The 24,305-nt window shown below is 35.9% G+C and overlaps 2 protein-coding genes across 6 annotated transcripts in view; one reads left to right on the top strand and one right to left on the bottom strand.

Moving 5' to 3' along the window:
- Window positions 1-3,136: 3,136 nt before the first annotated feature.
- LOC128242451 (E3 ubiquitin-protein ligase TRAF7-like) lies at window positions 3,137-21,529 on the bottom strand. Of its 4 annotated transcripts, none has more exons than XM_052959606.1 (16): window positions 21,181-21,529; window positions 18,621-18,733; window positions 17,700-17,843; window positions 16,946-17,049; window positions 16,562-16,683; window positions 16,237-16,370; window positions 15,854-15,877; window positions 15,199-15,295; window positions 12,784-12,925; window positions 9,980-10,084; window positions 9,632-9,709; window positions 9,371-9,457; window positions 9,008-9,143; window positions 8,405-8,553; window positions 6,206-6,325; window positions 3,137-4,332 (listed from the first exon to the last, which is right to left on the bottom strand). In XM_052959606.1, the coding sequence occupies exons 1-16, from the start codon at window positions 21,408-21,410 to the stop codon at window positions 4,285-4,287; spliced, it is 1,833 nt and encodes a 610-aa protein (XP_052815566.1). In that variant the 5' UTR covers window positions 21,411-21,529; the 3' UTR covers window positions 3,137-4,284. The 4 variants fall into 4 exon arrangements, with proteins under 4 accessions (XP_052815566.1, XP_052815565.1, XP_052815568.1 ...); XM_052959605.1 differs by lacking the exon at window positions 8,405-8,553 and adding an exon at window positions 7,801-7,949; XM_052959608.1 differs by lacking the exon at window positions 8,405-8,553.
- Window positions 21,530-21,543: 14 nt separating this feature from the next.
- The window catches only part of LOC128242450 (methionine--tRNA ligase, cytoplasmic-like), a 62,402-nt gene continuing 59,640 nt past the window's right edge, over window positions 21,544-24,305 (top strand). The window contains exon 1 of one of the 2 annotated variants that reach the window (XM_052959604.1): window positions 21,544-21,634. The gene's annotated coding sequence lies outside the window, so the exon portion shown is untranslated. The remainder of the gene's footprint in view (window positions 21,635-24,305) is intronic. The other variant, XM_052959603.1, reaches the window with a different exon arrangement.

Raw genomic sequence — 24,305 nt, 5'->3', positions numbered from 1 at the left:
CTTATCTGATAAGACCTGCTGTGCAGTTTTCAATGTTTTATTATGAAAATGGACCTAAACTTGGCCTTTAACTAATCGTATTTTTTATTGTATATATATATATAACACTGGCATTCAGTTAATTTAATCTGGGACAGTTTGAAATTGAATAAAAAACAGTCACTAGATTGAACAGTTTTAGAAGCACAGAAACAATGTTCTTAAACTTTTATATACTCGGGGGGGGGGGGGGGGGGTCAAACAGGAATCCAAAAGTAACACCAGGGGATATGTCCTATTGTCCAATAGCACACATTGTTCTGTCCAAAATGTAACACTAGCATTCAGGTGACTAAAATAAGGTAAAGATACAATATATAACTCAAGTTTGTGTCAAAAATAAGATTTGTCAAATAAGAAACACATGAATCACAAAATGAGCATACAATTATTGACTTTCATCTCAAGCATTCTCTCTTGGTGATGTCAAACTCTGCTTCTGTCCTATGTAACATTAGGGGAAAAGTCCTTTTGTCACATTAGCAAACATATTTCTGTCCCAATTATAACATAAGATTTCAGTTTACTTAATCAAATTCAGATTAAGTATTAAACAGTTAAGCTTGTATCAAAAGCATACAATGGATCACAAAAAACAAAACATAAATATGTGTTTTATATAAAAAAGAAGGTTTCTGTCCAATGTAACATTTGCAGTTATGTCCATTTGTCACGTTATCATCTATATTTCTGTCCATTTTATAACGTTTGCATTCTTAATTCTGTCCAATAAATAACGATATCAAACACAAAAGTGGTATGAATTCAATATAAACTACGTATCTAATGAATGAATACTTACAAACGATAGTTTACAGACGACATTGTTATGTTCGAATAATTGACTCTGGGAAAGTCATCAAATTTCAACGATTTTCTTGCTTTATTAAGCGCTTGTCTTAATGCTAGCGTGACATAATGTTAACGTTACATCGAAGGACAGAATGAGCCAAACTTGGATTAAGTTTTTATCAACGGTATTCACCACTATTTTTATCATTTCAATGTCAACTGTGAACCAGTCCAATATAAAAGTAATCGCTACCCGGATGTTAACCCTCAGTCGGTGTAAATTATTCACGAATAGAAAAGGTGCTATCGTCATGCTAAAATGGGACAGAATCGATTTTGCGTAACATTAACACATTTTTAGACCTAAAAAACTTTATGATCGGGAATGACCAATTTCTTGTTACATGCAATACTGTTTTTATCTGACACGTAGTCTTTGTTTTCGGTGATTTAATAAAGGTGTGTTTAGGCTTAAAACAGTTAGCAGTGGATCATGTCTGCTAATGTTACACAACAATTGGAGGACAGATTACCGTAACGTTATCACCATGCGCAATTACCGAAAATTTAAGTATATTACGAACGAAATGCAATCATTTTAGATATATTATTGTTTTAATTAACATTTCTTGCAAACATGATTCAACAGACAAGAATAAAATACTTACCAGATGTTACTGAAAAGCATCCTCAAAAAAGTGGTATATTTGTACCAGGAAGATTTTCTGTCTTTTTTGTCCTAAATATCGGCATATTTTTACATTTTTTTGCCTTATTTAACACAATATTTTCATTATTTTAATACAAATCACTTCTATTAGGTGTTCTTATTGGGTTGGGAAAGGCAATTGCTGTATATATGACGTTGACATGCAATAGCAATAAATGAAAGCAAATGGGCCAAATAATTGCCTTTTTTGTGAAATCTGCCATATGCACTATACGCTTGCACAAATGGTCAAATGTACTTATACAAGTCGTATGTAAGTTCTCCTGCAAGATCACTTAGAGTTCATCAACTTGGAATGAAAATGACGAACTTTAAAATAATTATTGCTCTGGAAATTCAAAGTTGAAAATGAATAGTAAATAATAACAAGAAATCATTGCAGCCGCCTTTGCCTACATCTACAATGTACATGTATCTACATACAAATGTACTCATATTATCCTTGTCGATTTTGCCAACATCGCAATGCAAGACACTCTGTGTGTTTCCGGTACCACTATCTGACAAACCGGTGTATTGTTCCGAGTAGCATTCCGGAACAGTACTCCACTGTTTACGTGCAGGAGTCTATTTTGCTCACGTATAAGACGTTACACTGCAAGCAGCTCATTCCGGCGTCTTTCCTCGCCCAGTGTTGTTATGTGATGCAGCATGTGTTGCATGTTTATTGTTTATTTTACCATGTTGATACATGTGTATGGTATGCTGAAACAAATCTATCTACATTCACGTTTCTAATAGCTGGATCCTTCTGGTGCTCATTCTTCCACGATACCATTGGAATTGGCGGCTACTAAAATGTCTCATCTCGAGGGGTGAAAGCGAAAAGGTTCTATCTTTTTCATTATTTAATGTCACTTAGAACCTTTTCGCATTCACCCCTCGATTATTCTGCAGGTTGAAAATAAAGGTCAGTGGTACTCAATAAACTGGCCCGAAGGAACGATAATAGCCTGCATGCCCCCAAAGAGACTGTAACTCCTGCACTTTTGAGGGGACAGGCCAGTCTTAGACAACATGTGTCTATGTCTTCAGTAGCTCACATTTAGATGGTTTAAGCTTTAGACCATGTTCTAAACACCATATCTTACTCCTCCAAATGTTGGTCGAATGTTATGGAAAACACCAACATGTCATCCAAGAACAAAAGACAATCCTTTAAGTTTAGGTACATGTATGACATACAGAGCTCAGCTAATCTCTGAAATCTAGCCAAAGCACTACAAAGACTGGAAAGGTCCATCACTCAACCATAATTGAAGCTAGAGTTATGGGTCTTGCTAACTATGGGCATATTGCCTCTGGTAACATGTGTACCAAGTTTGTTCTATCAATCAATCTTTGTATGGAGTAAAGGCCAACATAAAAGTTTTTCCCCAAAGAGATCAAGACTATGGCAATACCCAGATTTCTTTTCTTCAAAATACAGCCAAGCTAAAGTATATCTCTTGTCTATGCACATTTCATTTGGGTGTTAAAGAAACGCAACTGTTATTCCTATATTAGTATGAAAATAAGTATGGAATTAAATGAGTACAACTCCAATTAACTCACATATTATGACAGTATTTAACAGATTTTATTATGGTTTATTTAAATATGTAATAATTATTATGCAAAAACAGTTAAATATTATATATAATGTACAGCAATCATAAAGTTTGGAATGTTTTAAAATAAGACTTGATACATTTAATACTGAGTGTTCCATATACTGCATCCATCTGCAACACCAGTGCTTTATTCCGTTTACACTACATCACTCAATGAAACAGAGCATTATAGCGTTATGGATTTGGAGAAAATGATTTTTTTCATCAGGCAACGGACACTGTGAATTTTGAAATTCTCATTTTTCTACAACTAAATATTTATTGAAACTTTTTATTGATTGTAAGAAAAAATATATTTTCCCTTATAAAGCGGGTTTGCGGTTTAAACATTTCAGCAAATTTTGATTACATTATGAAGAAAAACAAAATTGCTGACAACCAAAATCTGAGCTCAGAAGTATGTGGAACGTGCAATAAATATTCAAGAATGATTGAAACATTTCAAAAAGAGGATATCCTAATTTATAATATGTACAATATTGTAAAATGACATCAAAAAGGCCAAACTACAAATTTAACAACAAAAACTGTGGGTCTAAAAATATGATACATATGCACTGTTCAATTGACCTGTTTATAAAAAACACATGTTTATTCTGTAAGTGCATGTACATTCATATTAACATTTACACAAATATCAAGGAAATATTTGAAATCAAATGAAAATATCAAATTTGGTGGCCAGCACCGAAAAAAGTTACTACAAAATACAGTTTAGTAGATATAAAACGATAAAATAAAACCATCTTGATGCAACCACATGAGTACTCATATCACACCTCAAACAGGAATGATGTAACACCATTGGTCCGGGACTCATCACCTGTGTCCAGATATATTTCCATAGTGGGTCACTTATCTTAATATAGTACCATAGGGGCTTCTTTTTTCTGTTTTCAATTTTCGCTTTCACTCTATATGAATTTCTTTGGCCCGTATATCCCATATTACCCCGTAACTTATAATATAGAATAATGAGCAGATAATAAATCTCATACTTAGGCTCATATCAAATTTTTGAAAATACAATTAAACGGTTTCAACAACAGCTTTCATCTGCCATGACAAGCACATGTATTTATGATTGGTGATCATCTTGACGAAGGACTGCTAGGTATTCACAGCAAATCCCATCTGCATTTGGAAGTACATAAACACCTGAAAAAGACATTTTAATAAATCACTGTACAACAGCTATTACATTTATATTATATACTGGTTTAAATCGCTAGACCATCTTTTCACCATTTTTTGTGTTCACCCTGTTCTTGATGTTTGTGTGTTCATGATTTGTGTGTTCATCATGTTCAAGAGTTTAGTGTGTTCACAATGTTCACAAGTTTTGTGTGTTCACAAAGTTCACAAGTTTTGTGTGTTCACCCTGTTTATGAGATTTGTGCGTTCACCCTGTTAATGAGTTTTGTTAGTTCACCCTGTTCATGATTTTTGTGTGTTCAAACTGTTCATGAGTTTTGTGTGTTAACAATGTTCACAAGTTTTGTGTGTTCACCCTGTTCATGAGTTTTGTGCGTTCACCCTGTTCATGAGTTTTATGTGTTCACACTGTTCATGAGTTTTGTGTGTTCACCCTGTTCATGAGTTTTATGTGTTCACACTGTTCAAAATTTTGTGTGTTCACCCTGTTCATGAGTTTTGTGTGTCCAAACTGTTCATGAGTTTTGTGTGTTCATAAAGTTCACAAGTTTTGTGTGTTCACCCGGTTCATGAGTTTTATGTGTTCATCCTGTTCATGAGTTAAATGTGTTTACCATGTTCATGAGTTTTATGTGTTCACCATGTTCATGAGTTTTATGCGTTCACCCTGTTCATGAGTTTTATGCGTTCACCCTGTTCATGAGTTTTATGCGTTCACCCTGTTCATGAGTTTTGTGTGTTCACCCTGTTCATGAGTTTTATGTTTTCACCCTGTTTATGAGTTTTATGTGTTCACCATGTTCATGAGTTTTATGTGTTCACCATGTTCATGAGTTTCATGTGTTCACCATGTTCATGAGTTTTGTGTGTTCACCATGTTCATGAGTTTTATGTGTTCATCCTATTCATGAGTTTTGTGCGTTCACCCTGTTCATGAGTTTTGTGTGTTCACCATGTTCATGAGTTTTGTGTGTTCACCCTGTTCATGAGTTTTATGTGTTCATCCTATTCATGAGTTTTATGTGTTCACCATGTTCATGAGTTTCATGTGTTCACCATGTTCATGAGTTTTGTGTGTTCACCATGTTCATGAGTTTTATGTGTTCATCCTATTCATGAGTTTTATGTGTTCACCATGTTCATGAGTTTTGTGTGTTCACCCCGTTCATGAGTTTTGTGTGTTCACCCTGTTCATGAGTTTTGTGTGTTCACCATGTTCATGAGTTTTATGTGTTCACCCTGTTCATGAGTTTTGTGCGTTCACCCTGTTCATGAGTTTTGTGTGTTCACCATGTTCATGAGTTTTGTGTGTTCACCATGTTCAAGTTTTGAACAAGAGCACTACAAGCAGATGTCAACTTTAGTCCATTTTGTTTCAGTTAACAAGGGACATAACTCGCTGGAGCTCTGCTAATGATGTGCATATTGACACTGGTAACATGTGTACTACGTTCATTGCCAATCTCTTGAACTTGTTATGGTTATGGCAGATGTTCAATTTATTACACATTTTTTTTAACTAAAATTATTTTTTTCCAGGATTCCTGCATTTGCCATGCCGTACAAACAAACCAATCTATAAATGCATTTTATTGTTTTACCTTACAAATCTGCAACATATAAAACCTTTTTAAATACTTACAAACAAAAAAAATAATTATTTCTTGTTTGAACAAACTAGAATTGTTTGTAATTAGTATTTCAAAGCAACAAAGATTTCATATATATATTATTTTTTTTAAATCATTCAACAAATCATCATTCAAAAGTCATTAAATAAATATTTCGATGAGTTTTAAACGTACATTGAATATGGAAAAAAGAGCTTTTTTTGTAAAGACCAAAGTCTGTCTTATTTAAAAAACCTTCAACATACCTTGATTTCTTTATCCTCCGAGCCGGAGAAAAGGAAGTCTCCGTGTACAATAAGTGTATTCACGCTGCCCTCGTGCCTCTGTAATGTCTGGATTGGCAACATGTTCTCCAGATTCCAGATCTACACAGAACAATCAGAAAGGCACAAGAGACAAATGATTAAATTTGAAAAAAATAAAATCAATTGCAGCTTCCTTTAAGGTTCTTCCTTAAAGGTTAATCATCTGCTTCACAATTTAAGACTTTCAAACATATAAGACACAAAAACCTCATTTATTAATTTACATCATTTACAACTAGAGCTGTCACAAGAGTGAATACCCCCACACGTTGCCGGGAATTGTACACTATTTCTTTGAAAACGGGCTTTACTCCATGAAATATTGGTCGATTGTAACCAAAGTTGAACTTGGCCTGTATTTTATAGTGCAAAACATGTGAACCTATAATGACTTAAATCCAGTGTACCTGTCATAACTTGTCATCCAGACACCATTTTTTTATTGAAAATTCTAAGCTGAAAAGGGGATCTAACTCCAACAAAAAATTAGCTATTTGTAAGCAAAGTTGAACTTGACTAGGTGTTTAACATGTGTACCAAAAATTATATAAATCTGTCAACCTATTCATGAGTCTACACAATGTATTTTAGGTAAATTCTAAGTTGGAAAGGATCAATAACTCCTTCAAAACCTAGTGGCTTGTAACCAATGTCAAACTTGACCTTTTTTTATGGTGTTAAACATGTACCCTAAACATTATTTAACTGTCATGTTACTCGGAGTAATCATCTAGACACAAGCCAACAAACAGACCGAACAAGAAACTCTGACCAGACTTTGTTGTCTGGGAGTATAAAAACACTCTTTAAGTTATTATATAAATGAAACCAAGAATATGTTAGACTTTATTTTATTTCTTTGTGAATAAGTAATAAGTAATCTAATCTTTATAAATTATAACAAACTTAGTGTAAGCCCACCCCATATTGCATCAGCTTCAAAATCAAGCTGTGCACCTCAAAAATACCTGACAATCACTGCAATGTATTGTGACATCATTTAAATCAGCATTGACACTGAAATTTTGCCCTTAGGTGAAGCTGTATGTGCATGTGCAGTAATAGCAATTTACTTAATAATTAAGAGTCGTTTTCAGGAATAAGTAATGATTCTTCACAAATAAGAAACTAAACTTTTTAAAAATATAGGGCCCCTGAATGGCTGACAATGTAGGGCAAACACTTGCTATTGAAGCAATATTTTATAGAACAGTGATAATGACAATGATTTAATTGATGCATAACATGCAGTTAGATTGAAAAATAGGAAGAATTAGTCAGGTGAGGTATGGAAAGGTTAAACATATTTTACATTTAAGCATAATTATAAGCAGTTTCAAAGTAGGTCCCTTATTTTACCATATCTTGATATATTAACTTCTCGCACATAGGACAGAAATGCAAGGAAAGCATGCTATACCATTCTATTAATGTCGATTATACCTGACCTAAAGAACTCAAAGTTGAGAACGATTGTTAAATATCAAAATACCAAACCAAAAATTCCACAAACTTTTGATGAACAGATATATCACCTGAACGGATGAATCAGAAGCAGCGGAAAATAAGAATCTGCCAGACAGGGAGGTGGCCAGGCTATGAATGAGGCCAACATGACCCATGAGCTCCCGCAGGTGTTGGAGACTGGTGCAGTCAAACACTTGGACATTCCTATTGTAAGTGCCTACAACAGACAGTTTGAGTACCGGGTCACAGTAAAATAGTGATACAGTATATGGTTAATTGTTTCTAGTGGGGTGTGGTAGCATGGCAGAGGGGTAAAGTGGATATTGTTATGACAAATCTTCAGTCATACAGCAATCAGAAATGAAATACATTTAGTGTACTGCATCAAAATCTGTTATTGAAACTTCCAGCCTGGTAATACAGTAGTAGTGCAAAACAATCAACTGTTTCTCATCGAATCCTATCGGAGAAAAATACCATAAAAGGTAAAATTAATTTAGCATTGGATGGTCTAATTTGCTGCTCACTCAATCCATGACAGGTTTCTGTTACAGTATTCAACTTAATTTATGTATAAACCCTAAACCAGGTTGTGGTTTTCAGCATGCTTTCCTTGTTTCCTGTTAACAGAGACAAGCTTTTTTATCAGACGTCCCTTTATCTCAATGTCACCTTGATACTTGAGTCGGATGATCCTGAGAAACAAAACCCTTCACAGGGGGACACAAAGAGACTCATAACGACCCCGATATGACCCTTCATGGCATTCACATGTTCATATGTACTTGCGCTGAATACATGAATGTTCCTGTTATATGTGCCTGGAGTTGGGAAGAAAAAAGCAACATAAGTTTTCATTCACAAAGGAATAAACAGGAGATGTAGTAAGGTGACATAGTCATATACATGAAGGAGTTAACCTCTTACCAAATCAACCAAAGATTTGATCTCAGGCAGGGGTAATGCAAACACACCAATCAAACTGACTTCTTAATGTGGTTTTTTTTTTTTATCAAGTTTTACGAAGAGCAAGCAAATGTCAATGCCTACCAGTGTTTCTCAGTAAAGTAAGGCCCTCTGGTGTTAACAAAAGCATTATTTTAGCTAAATTAAGTCTTACTTCACCTATATGAATTTTCATTTTTAATGTGACTGTGTAAATAATTTCATCCACAATTTTGGCCAACATAGCTTGTGTATGACAACAGCTAGAACAACAAGTATACAAAGAATGCAAATAAAATGATAAGCTAAAAAAGCACAAAATACACAAACCAGCAATGATGTATTTTGAGGTGATTGCCAAAGAGTAAATTGAGCCAAACTGGTGATCCACCTTCCCCTTAAGGGAGAATGGTTCCGTAATGCTCCAGATATTGATGGTGTTGTGCGATCCACTGTACAGCTTGTCCTGTAACATAATATGTAATTTTTTGGTGACTGCAAGATTTGATTTATAAAAATGACCATCAAATCACACTACTTCAACCGATAAAACAATATGTCATGATAGGAAACCACTTACAGTTATTCATAAACATTAAACCAATATTCAGGAGACAAAATAATTGGAGGTGCTACATTTCAGTATTTTAAATGATGCCTGTATACTATAACTACCTTACACCCAATACTTACCCTGTCAGGGTTTAGGGCAAGGGCTCGGACCCAGTGGTGCAGGCCAGTGAGTGTGTGTTTCAAGGTCAACGTCTTAACTTCCCACACCTACAACATATGTTTTCATTAGCAAGGAGTGCTAGCAATGCTAACAAACTTGTTTGGTCTTTATTTGAGAAGCCATGGGGAGTAGCCCATGCCAAAACTAAGAAGTCTGACATTAACTTTCAATAAATTTAGAACTGAATTGATTTATTTCTAAATAGTAAATCAAATGATCACCTTAATGAGAGAGAATGAGGCAGTGAACAGGAACTCTCCAACTATCGCCATGGCACAGATAATGTTGTCATGGGCACCCTGTTACCATGGAAACAATACTAGGTGTATTTTGAGTTATATTTAAACTGTAAGTAAACTGTCTAAAAGGTCATTTTTTTAAATATGTTTCTACCTTAAAAAAAGCATAATCACCAATATCGTAAAAAAAGTTATAAATAAATTAATTAGTTAGCATCCCATTCAAAAATGTCATTATTACAAAATACAAAATCATTTACTACAATGATATGCCAACATAGTTTACAGATACTGTATCATAAACAATAAGACACATGTAAATAAATGCACCTGAACAGACTTGACAAGGGTGTGGTCTTCCAGACTCCAGCAGTAGATTGAGTTGTCATGGCCCCCTGTGTATAAATTGTTACTGCCCACACACATGCACTGTACCTGGGAAAGACCGATATAAAGAATCGACATTGAGAAAATAAACAAAACAATTAGTCCATTGAATATGTTAATGCAACTGCTGTATCATGCCCTTCGATATAATGATGAAACCACAGTATCATACACATGTATGTATCTTCCTAAATGCCGCATAGTCAAACATTTGATACCATAAAGAAAAATTATATAAACTGCTTCTATATATATTAATAAGGAACAAAATCAGATACGGCCTTCAGATACATTGTTCTAACTGACCCCCCCCCCCCCCCCCCCAATTATTTATTTTTTTGTATGAGTAAGAATTTTTTTATAGCCTGATACTCACATTAACACTACCCCCCTGGATGTTTTTTATACAGTCCCTCTGATACTCACACTTTCAATATGCCCCTGCATGTTTTTTATACTGCCCCTCTGATACGAGCATTTTCACTATGCCCCTGGATGGTTTTAATACAGCCTCTCTGATACTCGCAGTTTCAATATGCCCTGGATGGTTTTGATTCAGCCCCTCTGATACTCACATTTTCACTTTGCCCCTGGATGATTTGAATACAGCCCCTCTGATACTCGCATTTTCACTTTGCCCCTGGATGATTTGAATACAGCCCCTCTGATACTCGCATTTTCACTATGCCCCTGGATGGTTTTGATTCAGCCCCTCTGATACACACATTTACACTTTACCCCTGGATGATTTGAATACAGCCCCTCTGATACTCGCATTTTCACTATGCCCCTGGATGGTTTTGATTCAGCCCCTCTGAAACTCACATTTTCACTTTGCCCCTGGATGATTTGAAGTATCACTATGTCCCTGAATTGTTTTGATACAGCCCCTCTGATACTCACAGTATCACTATGTCCCTGAATAGTTTTGATACAGCCCCTCTGATACTCACAGTATCACTATGTCCCTGAATTGTTTTGATACAGCCCCTCTGATACTAACAGTATCACTATGTCCCTGAATTATTTTGATACAGCCCCTCTGATACTCACGGTATCACTATGTCCCGGGGGATGGTTTTCATACAGCCCCTCTGATACTCACAGTATCACTATATCCCTGAATGGTTTTCATACAGCCCCTCTGATACTCACAGTATCACCATACAAGTGATAACGTCCCGGACGTCCGGGAAATCGTATCTCTCTCACGGAGTCACGGAGGGTGCATGTTTGTCTCGGAAAGTCATAAAAAAAAAAACGAAAAAAATAATCGCAGAATCGATTATCTTAATTTTAACAATGTAAGTCAGCTATTTTGCCTGTCCGGGACACTGGACGTAAAACACAGGACATGTCGACACTAATCCGTTAATTGGTACGGGTGTCATCGAGGTCATCGTCAATCACCCGATAATTGATCTATTCGACAATTGGCCTATTGTTATGCTTAACAAGTCGGGGAGGGTTCTTGTATACAAATTCATTGTTTTCATATGGATTTGTTTGGTCTTATGAATGATAGCTTTTAATTGATGAATTGATATTTTTTACACATTTTACCGAGAAACGAGCATGAAGGTAAGTTCAAAGCAAGTGACAAAATGAGTAAAAAAACAAAATTAAAACACGGAAAACATCCCATGTTCCATTCAAATTTCAAAGTCGATACGTCGTTATACTTTAAACAACTTACGCGTCCATAAGGAATTTTAGTGTTTTGAACTTTTTTTCGAACTATCGTTGTGTATTTTTATGCCGAAATAAAACTGACGATATGGGGTTTACAGGTGGTTATAAGAGGGTTTTAATCACGTGACCATGGTAAGTCACGTGATCGCTTTATACAGCCGATTGTTGACACGTCTCTATCAAAATTATATGCATCTCCAAACGGAAAAAAGCTCATTGACTGAAAAATCTTCTTGATCGTCTGGAAATTATTGTGTGTCATAAATGGAAAACGTTTTAAATGTGATGAAAAAATAAATATTTTGTAACGCATGTTCTCAAAAGCGCGGGAAAACAGGTGCCCATATAGTTGTTTATTTCCTGTTTTGATGAAACCGAAAGTAGACTGCATATCTTCCTGGTTAGCACTTCATTTTAAGTCTGGAAAAATATCTGGTGGTTTTAATTTTTTTTAAAAATGCAGAAAAAAACAAACCATGTCAAAAAAAAACAACGTATTGGCAGTCAAAAAAGGTTCATTTCCCCGACATTTAAAATGACTAAAATAGCCCCAGATATGCTGTAGAATGCACCACAGAAGTTCCCCATTTTAAAAAAAAAATCGGGGGGGGGGGGGGGGGGGGGGGCATGCCCCCAGACCCCCCTTGTGTGCGTTGACATTACATCGAGAGTCCCAGAATCGACCCAAGAAATTATCACATGTATGGTATCAGTGTCCCTGGATGGTTTTGATATAGCCCCTCTGATACTCACAGTATCACTATGTCCCTAAATTGTTTTGATACAGCCCCTCTGATACTTACAGTATCACTATGTCCCTGAATGGTTTTGATACAGCCCATCTGATACTCACAGTATCACTATGTCCCTGGATGGTTTTGATACAGCCCGTCTGATACTCATAGTATCACTATGTCCCTGAATTGTTTTGATACAGCCCCTCTGATACTCACCGTATCACTATGTCCCTGGGGATGGTTTTCATACAGCCCCTTTGATACTCACAGTATCACTATGTCCCTTAATGGTTTTGATACAGCCCCTCTGATACTCACAGTATCACTATGTCCCTGGATGGTTTTGATACAGCCCCGCTGCAGGTTTTCTAGGTCCCAGACTTTGACAGAACGGTCTTTTCCTGCAGTGTACAGCTTCTTGTCTCGTGAAGCCATGCACCAGACAACATCCTGGTGTCCCCTGGAGATGAATATAAGTATCTTCCATGGCCGAGTGTGTAAGATAGATTCTTTCCGACCCAAGTGAAGGCGTTTTGAGGAAAAGAGGTTTACTGAGTTTCCATAAAACACCCTGGGCGAGGGTCGAGATGAACGAACCTATCTTACACGAGCGGCTATGTTAGATGCTTTTTCTCCCACGTCAGTTAAACAAAATTAAGTAAAAAAGTCGTTTTTTTGAACGCTTTTGTGCTTATTTAAAAAAAATATGCGTATGGATATGCGATAATTCGTGGTTGTCATGGATATGCGCGCAGTGATTCAAATTATGTTAACAGTCAAAGCGGTCTTTAAATAGTTCTAAGGAGAGTAAAGCATTATTTTTTGAAAGGTGCGTGAAAACTGTTTTATGGTGACATTTGAAGCGAGAAATAATTAATTAGCTTTCTAAATATTGCTACAAGACAAGGATTCAATGATGCTACAGATGACAGTCTTCAACAAGGGAGGTAATTACAATGCGTGACCATTAAAAAGGAGTTACATACGGGCATTTTATCTTCGCCTGTGGGCAAGATAAGAATTTCTAGCATGGTTAAATTAATGGATCTACTTATCTAAGGTGGGAGAAAAAGACATAAAGTCTTGTGAAATTCAAAAGGGGGTACCGGTAATAAATTTATTAAAATCAAAAATGTCTGGACCATAAGAGAACAAAGGTAAAAAAAGCGAAAGGGTGATGGGCATACAGTGGACAGAAGATGATTTCCAACATGTGGCATTTAATCTGGTGAGACCTCAAAACCTTAGGAAATAGACAGGGCATGATCTTACATCTCAAGATGCAAGAGTTTTTATGCCTGGATCATCTTCAAGGCTTTTGAAATACCTGCTCTAGTATGTCACTTGGTCAACACTCCTCTATTATTTCTAATCTTACAAATAACCTTATTCAGACGAAGTCTCATTGAGCCCAAACTGTTGAGTTATAATTCAAATATGAGAAATATCACATTCCATTCCATTTATAAGTTTGATTTTTTTCTTCAATGGGCTTAAATAATATCATATACATGTACATGTGTTCATTTAGCAGCTGCAGCTCTCAATACAAACAAGGATGTGGCCATACAAAAAACTAAAAAAATAGATAAATATCATAGACAAGGTCTATAGTCCAAATATCAAAACACAATACGTACCTGAGTGTGCCAATACACAATACATACCTGAGTGTGCCAAAACACAATACATACCTGAGTGTGCCAATACACAATACGTACCTGAGTGTGCGAATACACAATACGTACCTGAGTGTGCCAATACACAATACGTACCTGAGTGTGCCAATACACAATACGTACCCGAGTGTGCCAATACACAATACGTACCTGAGTGTGCCAATACACAATACGTACCTGAGTGTGCCAAAACACAATACGTACCTGAGTGTGCCAATACACAATACGTACCTGAGTGTGCCAAAACACAATACGTACCTGAGTGTGCCAATACACAATACGTACCCGAGTGTGCCAAAACACAATACATACCTGAGTGTGCCAATACACAATACGTACCCGAGTGTGCCAATACACAATACGTACCCGAGTGTGCCAATACACAATACGTACCCGAGTGTGCCAATACACAATACGTACCCGAGTGTGCCAATACACAATACGTACCCGAGTGTGCCAATACACAATACGTACCCGAGTGTGCCAATACACAATACGTACCTGAGTGTGCCAATACACAATACGTACCTGAGTGTGCCACCTGAGTGTGCCAATACACAATACATACCTGAGTGTGCCAATACACAATACATACCCAAGTGTGTCAAAACACAATCCATACCTGAGTGTGCAAATGCACAATACATACCTGAGTGTGCAAATGCACAATACATACCTGAGTGTGCCCATACACAATACATACCTGAGTGTGCCAATACACAATACATACCTGAGTGTGCCCATACACAATACATACCTGAGTGTGCCCATACACAATACATACCTGAGTGTGCCAATACACAATACATACCTGAGTGTGCAAATGCACAATCCATACCTGAGTGTGCAAATGCACAATACATACCTGAGTGTGCAAATGCACAATACATACCTGAGTGTGCCGATACACAATACAAACCTGAGTGTGCCAATACACAATATGTACCCGAGTGTGCCGATACACAATACATACCTGAGTTTGCAAATGCACAATACATACCTGTGTGTGCAAATGCACAATACATACCTGAGTGTGCCGATACACAATACATACCTGAGTGTGCCGATACATTTGAACTGAAAGGGCATGTTCCAGCGTTCCAACCTCATGCTTGATGGTGGGCTACCAGAAAGGGAGTGGCGAAATGATCCTGTCAGACAAAAATATACAAAATATTAACATCAGGTCAGTGATTCTTGCTCATTTGTGTTATGATCAAATGGAAATGGCAAACTGCTACAATTGATTATTAGACACCAATATCACATTCTACAACTGATTAATAGATTTCATATAGCAATAACTAAGACCTACAAATGTGAAATATCTACCTGAAATTCTATGAAAACTCCATAATGTTTATTAGGATTAAGATTTTTATTTTCAGACATTCAGTAGAACATACATGTAGAAAAGAAACTGCCTGTTATGTTGACATTCATGTAGACTAAATCACTGTAAACTAATGAAGTCAAGACATAGCTACAGGTATCAGGAGATATGAATAGTCATCTTTTAGATGTATCCTGTCTATTCACATCCTCAACTTCCATTAGTCTCTTTTTAAAATACAGGAAAGAAAGTACATGTAGTAACCAATCCTTGCAAATGAGATATTTCAGGAAAATATAGAACATAATTCATACATATTATACTCAGCACATAAACTTGAGTATATTTTCAGAAGAATTTTCATGCTTAATCTTACCTTGTCGATATTGTTGATAAAGACCTGTTTATTTAACTCATTTATTGATTTACTTCAAGAATGTATATGGAGGAAAATGGACAAAATCCTACCCCATTTCCCTCATCAATGTTTGCATTGGCAGGCATAATCCACCATACAATATTCATATTTCTTTGCCATTTTCAAAGGTTATTTGCCATACACATTGTATAAATTGTATTCTATATCGAAATTCATGTTCAACTTTTCAGATCTGAGATTCATAGACAAAATACAATTCCCTTTGGAACAGCAACATACATTTATATCTTCTATGATGATCACTGATAAATAAGCTTTGAAATTTATACCTGTATAAATCACCTTCATTGCCATGTATAAAACTCAATATATAAACTTACCAGAAGATGCTGACCTTGGACGACCATCACCTTGACCTCCTGACGACCCCACTGTCCTCCGGTTTCTAACAGCGACCAGCTGTTCCAAAGAGGAAACTACGGTGTCATACTTTTGATTTAGGTCTCGTAGTGATCTGGAAACAATAGAACTACATGTACATGCATGATGAAAGAGAATTAGTGAAGAGTGAAATGATACCACTCAATATGATTTCAACCCAAATACATTTTATCTAAACTAGGATTCTAAGCTTATGGTATTTTTTCAAGTTTTGACACACATCCCAGGATTGAGTAAAGAAACAGTCACATAAGTTTTCCTTACTTAAGGCAGTCCCCGAGTTGCCCATGTAGTGCAGTGTTGGTCTCCTCCAACTGTCCCACCCGCATGTTAAGGCTCGTTACCTGCTTCACCAGCTCTGTGTTAGATGCCTCTAATTCAACTGTCTTAAAGACGAGAACTTAATGTATATGGCATAATTGTATGGCAATATAAATACAGAACTAACCAAATCTTTTGATCTCACCATTGAACAGAGTTGTTTGAGCCAAAAATTAAATACCATCTAAAGTATGTATAAACAGTTCCAAAAACATTTGACTTATTTGTAACTGATCTGTGTGTATCGGTAGTTTCACCTGATATTGCTTGACAAAAGTCTAAAGATATCAATGCATCATTTTTTAACCACAATAAAGAGGAAAATACCTTCTGTACTAGTGCAGGATTGTTGTCTGTCCTCGGTAGTGACCGGTATCCACACGTGGTCTGATGTATCTCTACGTCTTCAAGTCGGCCCTGGAATTCGCAACCTGCAATATGGCTTTATTGTCAAGTACACCTATCAATTAATGATTCTTGTGACATCAATCGTATCTTTTTATATCTGTACACAAATCAATAACAATTGCATCAAATCAATGCAGCATTGTATAGTTCATATTTTGAAAGTAGCTTCTTTCATTTTTAGCTCAACTATTCGAAGAATAAGGAGGCTATACTTCGCGCCCTGGCGTCAGCTTAAACTTAGGATAAAGCTTTAGGGCACGTTGTGTCCGATAAGAGTTTAAGGGCAAGTTGGAAATTTAACTAATTAATTCTATACCCTTCATTCAATTGAATGAATACTTCCCACAGGAGTTAACGGCCATCACACAATTACATTACATAACTCCTATGTTATCCTAAATGCAAATTATGGGCCTTGAATTTCTTTTTTTTTACAATTTGTTATTGCTTTCACAGGCACATCTTAGACAAAGCAGCGTATAATCAAGTGGACTGTCCTACAACAGCTCTTGTTTTTATTGTCAATCTATATTAAATGTAAAAAAAGTCAAATACTTATCAATTTCAAGTTACAATAGTTCTCAAATTTAAAAGTACTGTTATCAAAAGGCCAAAACAGCTCCTCAAGAAATAAAGACTTCTGAAATTTCTGAAAATTTACAGTTTGTATGACCTTTATTGTTATGACAGCAAGTGTTGTAGATGCAGACTTTCTTGTGCTCTTCGATCTCTCGTTTCCGACATGTGGCCTCGCAGGATTTGTTGGCACAACGGACCATCATAAACTCACATGTGTTCTCATGCTTGTCTCGAGCACCTGAGGGTTGAAACATAACAATGAAATTACACAGAGCTACAGATAAGGGTCGTAATGGGCGTAAATACACTTTAAAAATCACACATTACGACATTAAATCAACAGCAGTTCGTACCATTACGATTAAAAATAATAAATAGGGTTTAACGTTCTTCCGAGTATTTCCGTTCTAGCTAGCCGTATTGACTAAATGTTAAACCGGATTGTTAAAATAGACTCACTATCCTTAGAGACTTACAGAAGGCTATAAGCCAAGAAAGTAGTAAATATGTTCAAATTAATCAGGACTTGTAATTTGCTGAGCACCATTTAAATTTTGTGTAATTTTTTATATAATTATGTACTATAAAACTTCGTTAAATAAAATAAGTCATTCAATTTTGTAATTTAATGTACCAGTACACTTTAGAAATCCCCATTACATTTTAATGAATGGCCCATGGGTTTACAAAGATTGCATAAGGGTGTACTTTAAGTAAAACAGTTATCTGTAGCTATGAACTACATGGAATCATCACATAGCCTTTACATATAATCTTGACATCTTTGATGGCATTTCCTTTTTTTTTTTTCGAAAACCATACTATTATCCTAAATCTTTTAAAATTAAGTCAGAAATTTCGATCCTTCTACATGTAGTTTGATTTTACATGCATTTTTCCTGAAAACAGGAAGCTATGGTCACTTCTCTCAGGGTTAAAAACTCCCCCGAATATGGTGCATAAAAAGTCAGTAAGCTAAAACTATCAATCATTAAGCTGCTGTTTGTATACTGACCGAAATGAATGGGCTCCTGACAGCCAGCAGGGTCTGGAATATATCCATCCTCCGCCTGGGCCAGGCCATATCTACAGTGGATCAGTAGGTCCTCTATCTGTCCAACCACCAACCTGCGTACATGAGAAATAACACATGGCTAATTAGAATTTATTTCCTCTGTTATATCTCTTCCATAGGCTATCATGATTGATTATCATTACATTAAAATACATTAACCCTGATTATTTATTAACTAATACAGTTGAAACCAGTTAGCTCATGTTCTAGGGACCAGCCAAAATACTTCAAGCCTCGAGAATATCGAATACAGTGGGAATGCTTACTAAATGTCTTTTTTTCTTTGATATGTTAAATAAAGAAATGATTGTCTTGTTTATTATTTTCATACGTTATCTCTGCTAGTAGTGATGGGCAATCGGTTGAGTTTTACAATCGATAATCGGTTACAATCGGAGACCATCAACCGATTAGACATCGGCTATAATCGGATATTATAGAGCAGTGGTTGCTAGTGATATACTTGAAGGTAATGGGTATCACTTCGTCTATGTAAGCTGAATTGAATATATAAACCAAACAATAGAACTTACGTATTCATTTTTCAGGAAACTAACAAACATAAAACATATTTTTTTTATATTTTTAAGTTAAAAAGAAAAAACATTAAACTGAAATGTATACATCAGAAATTTCAAAGTCACCAGTATGAATCTACCAGTAAATGTTTGTTTAGAAATTTTGTCTGGTCAATGAGATATGGGTTCATTCTACATCTCTTCTTGCTCATCACCTGTGATCTAGTTACTGTATACCTATTTTGCGTAAGCCTTTTTGCAAAGGCAACAATACGCCTTGCTTGTGTCAAGGTTTTCTTTGGTTGGAGGTCCTGGTTTGATTTTTCTAAATGCAAAAAAGAGCCAGACTTTAGATTTTGCTTTCCCACCCGGATAATTGTACAGCATATCGTCATTGTCGTCTGCCATTCTTACGAATTGTACCCAAAGAAAAATGAGCGGAAATGTCGGCAAGATAAAAAAAAATCGTAAATGAATACTAGTAACCTCCCTTGATAAATTTGTATGATGTTCCGCGATAATCGATTATGATAATTTACAATCGATTATCGCCGATTTTGAAGCTTTCCGATCAATTTTCGATTATAATCGATCATCGGCCCATCACTATCTGCTAGAGAAGAATATTTATTGGGCACACATTGTACTGTTTGCAAGATGATACATTCCACACTATGACAATATCAAATAATTTTAAGTGATTTAATTCCGCAATATTTTTTTTTAAAAACATGTATATGAAAACAATGAACAAGCATATTATCACATAAGCTCAGAATTTTACATTTGTATAAATTCTTCCATTTGGAGAGGCATTCAGCCTGTTATTTTACGTGAATGTGGCCTTCTTAAAAAGACATTGAAATTTATACATGTAATGTCATAATTTTCATGTTTTACATCAATTAAAGACATGAATCAATGGCACATTTGTCAACCAATCAAGCAAATCTAATCAATTAGAGCCTTGAGCGAATTTGAGCCAGGGTAACAAATCAAGGTGCAAATTTCTTACCTGGGACCATGAAAATGACATCGAGCAATCCTTTCGAATTTTATATAAACATATAGTAAAAAAAACAACAGTTGTTTTTATCCAGTTTGAGTCAACGAGGATGTCGAGCAAATGAGTTTTGATTGTAGTTATGAACAAGGCTTTAATTTCAAATTTAACCTATACAAGACTTTATCCAGAATCTGATAAAAATACAATCATTCTGACTAGAAATTAGGACTGCATAGATATCTCGACAATACAGTCCAGATTGCCATACAATTTGACCCAAATTGCTGAACAATGCTGGATTGCTTGACGATACAGTCCTGATTGCCACATGATTTAGCCCAGATTGCTGGTTGTTAAAACCCAGATTGGTGGACGTCACAGTCAAGATTGCCAAAGTCCGGGGTCTGTGATGATAGAGAATTTAGTGTATATAAAGACCAGTGGACCCCTTCAGGGTCGAGCATGCTTTTCTCTGAAGGGATCTGTTGGTGTTTGTCACTTCACACATTACCAACCAAGTTAACGTACATACTATGAACGTACTTCCGTTTATAACGGAATGCTATGAACGCACATCCGCCCACTACAGCGGACTGTTACAATATGGCCCAGATTGTGGAATGATTCAGCCCAGATTTCTGGATGATACAGTCCAGGTTGCTTGTAACTTCTGCCCCGATTGCCACACAATACAGCCAATATTGCCCAGATTTCTGGAGGATACAACCCAGAATGCCGGTCAATACAGCCCTGATTGCCAGACAATACCGGTAGATGTAACAGTGCCGATTGAAACATGACCTTGTCAGGTTGATATACTTGCAACATATAAAACAGAATGAAAAGATCGTAACAGAATGAAAAGATCGTACAGTACAGAATGAAAGATCATACTGCTCAGATTGGTCCATGATCTTACAGTACCAGTATGGTCTTTTATTGGATATCTGTTTACAAAATATACAATATGTAGTACCTGTTGACCACCATCTGCTGTTGCTCACATGCACTGTCATCCAGCGGGCATTTATCTATGGTCCTGGAACACTGTTTGCAAAATGTGTGCCCACAGGCGATGTTTATTACTGGTTCCTGGTACAGTCCTTTACAGACAGGGCAGTGGAAATGTTGACTGGGCTCAGAAATATAAACGAGTGGAGGGCTTTCGCCGTGTGATTCATTATTTATGGTTAGAAAAGTTGCCATGGCTTTTTGCTTATTATAACACCGTTAAAAAGTTGTATTTGAACATGCAATACCAATCCTTTTCCTAAACAACAAATTGTGAGTCACTTCCTTGTAACCATTTTGCTCTTCAATTTGAGATTTTTAGCGTTTTGTGATTAGCTCCCTTTTATGGTTAGTGATGCAACGTGTTTTCTACTAATACTTGAAAGAAGATACATTCGGAGTATATTCGTTCATTCTAGGTAATATAATTAATTACTGATAAATTTTTGAATCATAAAGATGTGCACTCAAAGAGAGAAAAATAATCAAACCACAACTTTTAAAACGGCATATGTAAGGGGTTGTTGTGTGTACTGTATTCGGATATTTTTCTTTCGGATAAGTGCAATTGATAGACTGATACAATTCAGATTCAGAAGAAACCTTCATATATAGATGTTTTATATAGATGATAATAATCTTTGGAAGTATAGACTTTAATGGTTGTTCAAATAGTCACACTAATGCACATGAGACAGTAACATTGACAGGACACACCCTATTTGCCACGCCCCCCCCACCCCCGAAAATAAATAAAAATGATTAAATAAAGATGAATAAATAAATTTAAAAACGACAACGCCAAGACCAAAAATGATTGGATCTTGATTGGAACATGATCATTAATCACAAAACCTAGTCCAAATAATTGTACGTTGACGGATTTTTTTTAGATTTTTGATATGGCAAATCCTTCACGTACAAATTGTTTAGTATCAAAAGTGGGTAGTTGTTCCGATCAGGATTCCGGGTTAAAGCATATAGCGTCTATAAAATATCATAAAAACAAGAAATATTACCAGATAATGTTATTTTATATTAGTTCCGTACACAAAAAAATAAATATCCAATTTATAATTATGAGTTTGACGGCTTTTCTTCATTTCATTCTGTCAAAACATAATGATATATACATGAAGGGCACCTGCAAGGCTTTAGGGCACAGTTTTAAATCGCTCGGAACATTTCGGCCATGGCCGAGTTGTTACGATTGTATAAACGAGGTCTATCTCGAAGCTTTGTCGGAGGAGGCCGAGTTATTACGATTGTATCGAGTTGTTCCCCTTCGCATAATTGTTGTCTGTGTCAGTCAACTTTCGTTTTATTGGAAAGGAAAACAACTTGTTTTAATGCATTAAATGCTTGTTTAGTGCAAAATAACATTTCACTTACATGGTAAAATATGAATATAATTCTTTATGATCAATTTCAACCATAAAATACTTCACTTAAAACAATTTCAATATTTTCAAAACACCCCCGTTTTTTGCACATTCCCGTTTAGACGTTAGGGATTGGAAGAATCCCGTATAATACGTCTATTATTTTAGACTATCACAAAACCCAACCAAAAATGATTATTACTTAGGCCTAAAAAAAAAATACATTTGGTTCGGGTTACCCGACCCTACATAAAAAAAAGCCTACCTACACATGTACCCTACCTATTTTTGAAAAGGATGTAACCCTAACCAAACAATTTTTTTTTTTAGGCCTTATTAACTGTTGACAACGTTGACATGTTAAGGCCTCATACAGATGATGGTGTTTGTGATTAATTATCATGTACCAATCATTGTCCAATCAAATGGTTTCGAATAATTTTAGATAGGTTTGACAAATGGTGACCAAATTTGGTATAGGAAGAGTTTATGGAGACCTTTTATGGGATTGCATTTGGGGTCTCAAGGATCAAGGTCAAGGTCACTTTTACTATGAATAGAAGGTATGGTTCGTATTGAATAACCTAAGTCAGGGTCAACATATTGTGACAAAACTTGGTATATTTAAAGAGTTTATCTAGAGACCTTTCATGGGATTTTGTTTGGGGCTTCGAGAGTCATGGTCAAGGTCAAGGTCACTGTTGCTAAAAATAGAAAAATGGTTAGTACTGAAAAACTTGAGTAAGGGTTGACATATTGTGACCAAACTTGGTACATAGGAAGAGTTTATGGAGACCTTTCATGGGATTGCATTTGGGGACCCTAGGGTTAAGGTCATTGTTACTAAAATAGATAACCATTTGGTACTGAATAAACTTAATTAGAGTTGACATTTTGTAGCCAAACTTGATAAATACATGTAGGAAGAGTTTATGGAGGACTTCAATGGGATTGTGTTTGGGGCCCCTAGGGTCAAGGTTAAGGTCACTTTTACTAAAAGTAGGAAAAAAAACAGTTGAAACTGAATCTAACAACAAAAGCTGAAGTTCTGTCCATCATTCAGAAACCTGGCTTTGTCACATTGCAGCATTTCTTGTTTCCTTTTTTAATTTGACTTTTTTTTTTGCTTTTGACAGGCACATATTACATCATTATTGTATTAATTTCTAAGACAAAGCGGCATTGTCAAGCGCACTGTCCTACGACAGGTCTTGTCTGTTTAAAATATCTATGTAAGATATACATTTTACTAGCTGTTTTTAAGATACAGGAAAATCATTCATTCATACTGAAACTTCCAGAAATTCTGAAAAACTGTATGTTTATGGTTTAAAGCTGCACTCTCACAGATTTACCGTTTTTACAAAATGCGCTCTATGTTTAGCAGAATGACTTCGAAACCATAAAAATAGATTGGTTGTGTTGCAGTCCGAGTATGAGTTTTTGCTTGTTCGGCTATTTCCGCGCTGTAATTATGTATCCCGGCGTTTTATTTTTAGCTGAATATTACTATTTTTAGATCGTTATATTTATCAGATTAATGAGGGTTAAGATAGGAGGCTCTGGTAGGAAGATAGCATATTGATATTCACTCTGAGCTTAGCCCATGATGTTTCAGAAATGATTACCGACCACAAGTGTCCCATCGCCAGCAGGATTTTTTATTATAACCTGACTTAACCCTGAAGCACGCTTATTTGTAATGGTG

Source organism: Mya arenaria, chromosome 8 (assembly GCF_026914265.1).
Source record: "Mya arenaria isolate MELC-2E11 chromosome 8, ASM2691426v1".
NCBI lineage: Eukaryota > Metazoa > Mollusca > Bivalvia > Myida > Myidae > Mya > Mya arenaria.
This window is presented reverse-complemented; position numbering and strand designations above follow the sequence as displayed.

Bases quoted from the DNA above. Each gene is read 5' to 3' on its own strand.
- LOC128242451 (XM_052959606.1), bottom strand. From the start codon at position 21,410: ATGGCAACTTTTCTAACCATAAATAATGAATCACACGGCGAAAGCCCT. The intron at 16,684-16,945 runs GTATTTTCCTCT...CTCGTCTTTAAG, and splicing joins ATCCTGCACTAGTACAGAAG to ACAGTTGAATTAGAGGCATC. The intron at 10,085-12,783 runs GTGAGTATCAGA...GGTCTTTCCCAG, and splicing joins TCCAGGGACATAGTGATACT to GTACAGTGCATGTGTGTGGG.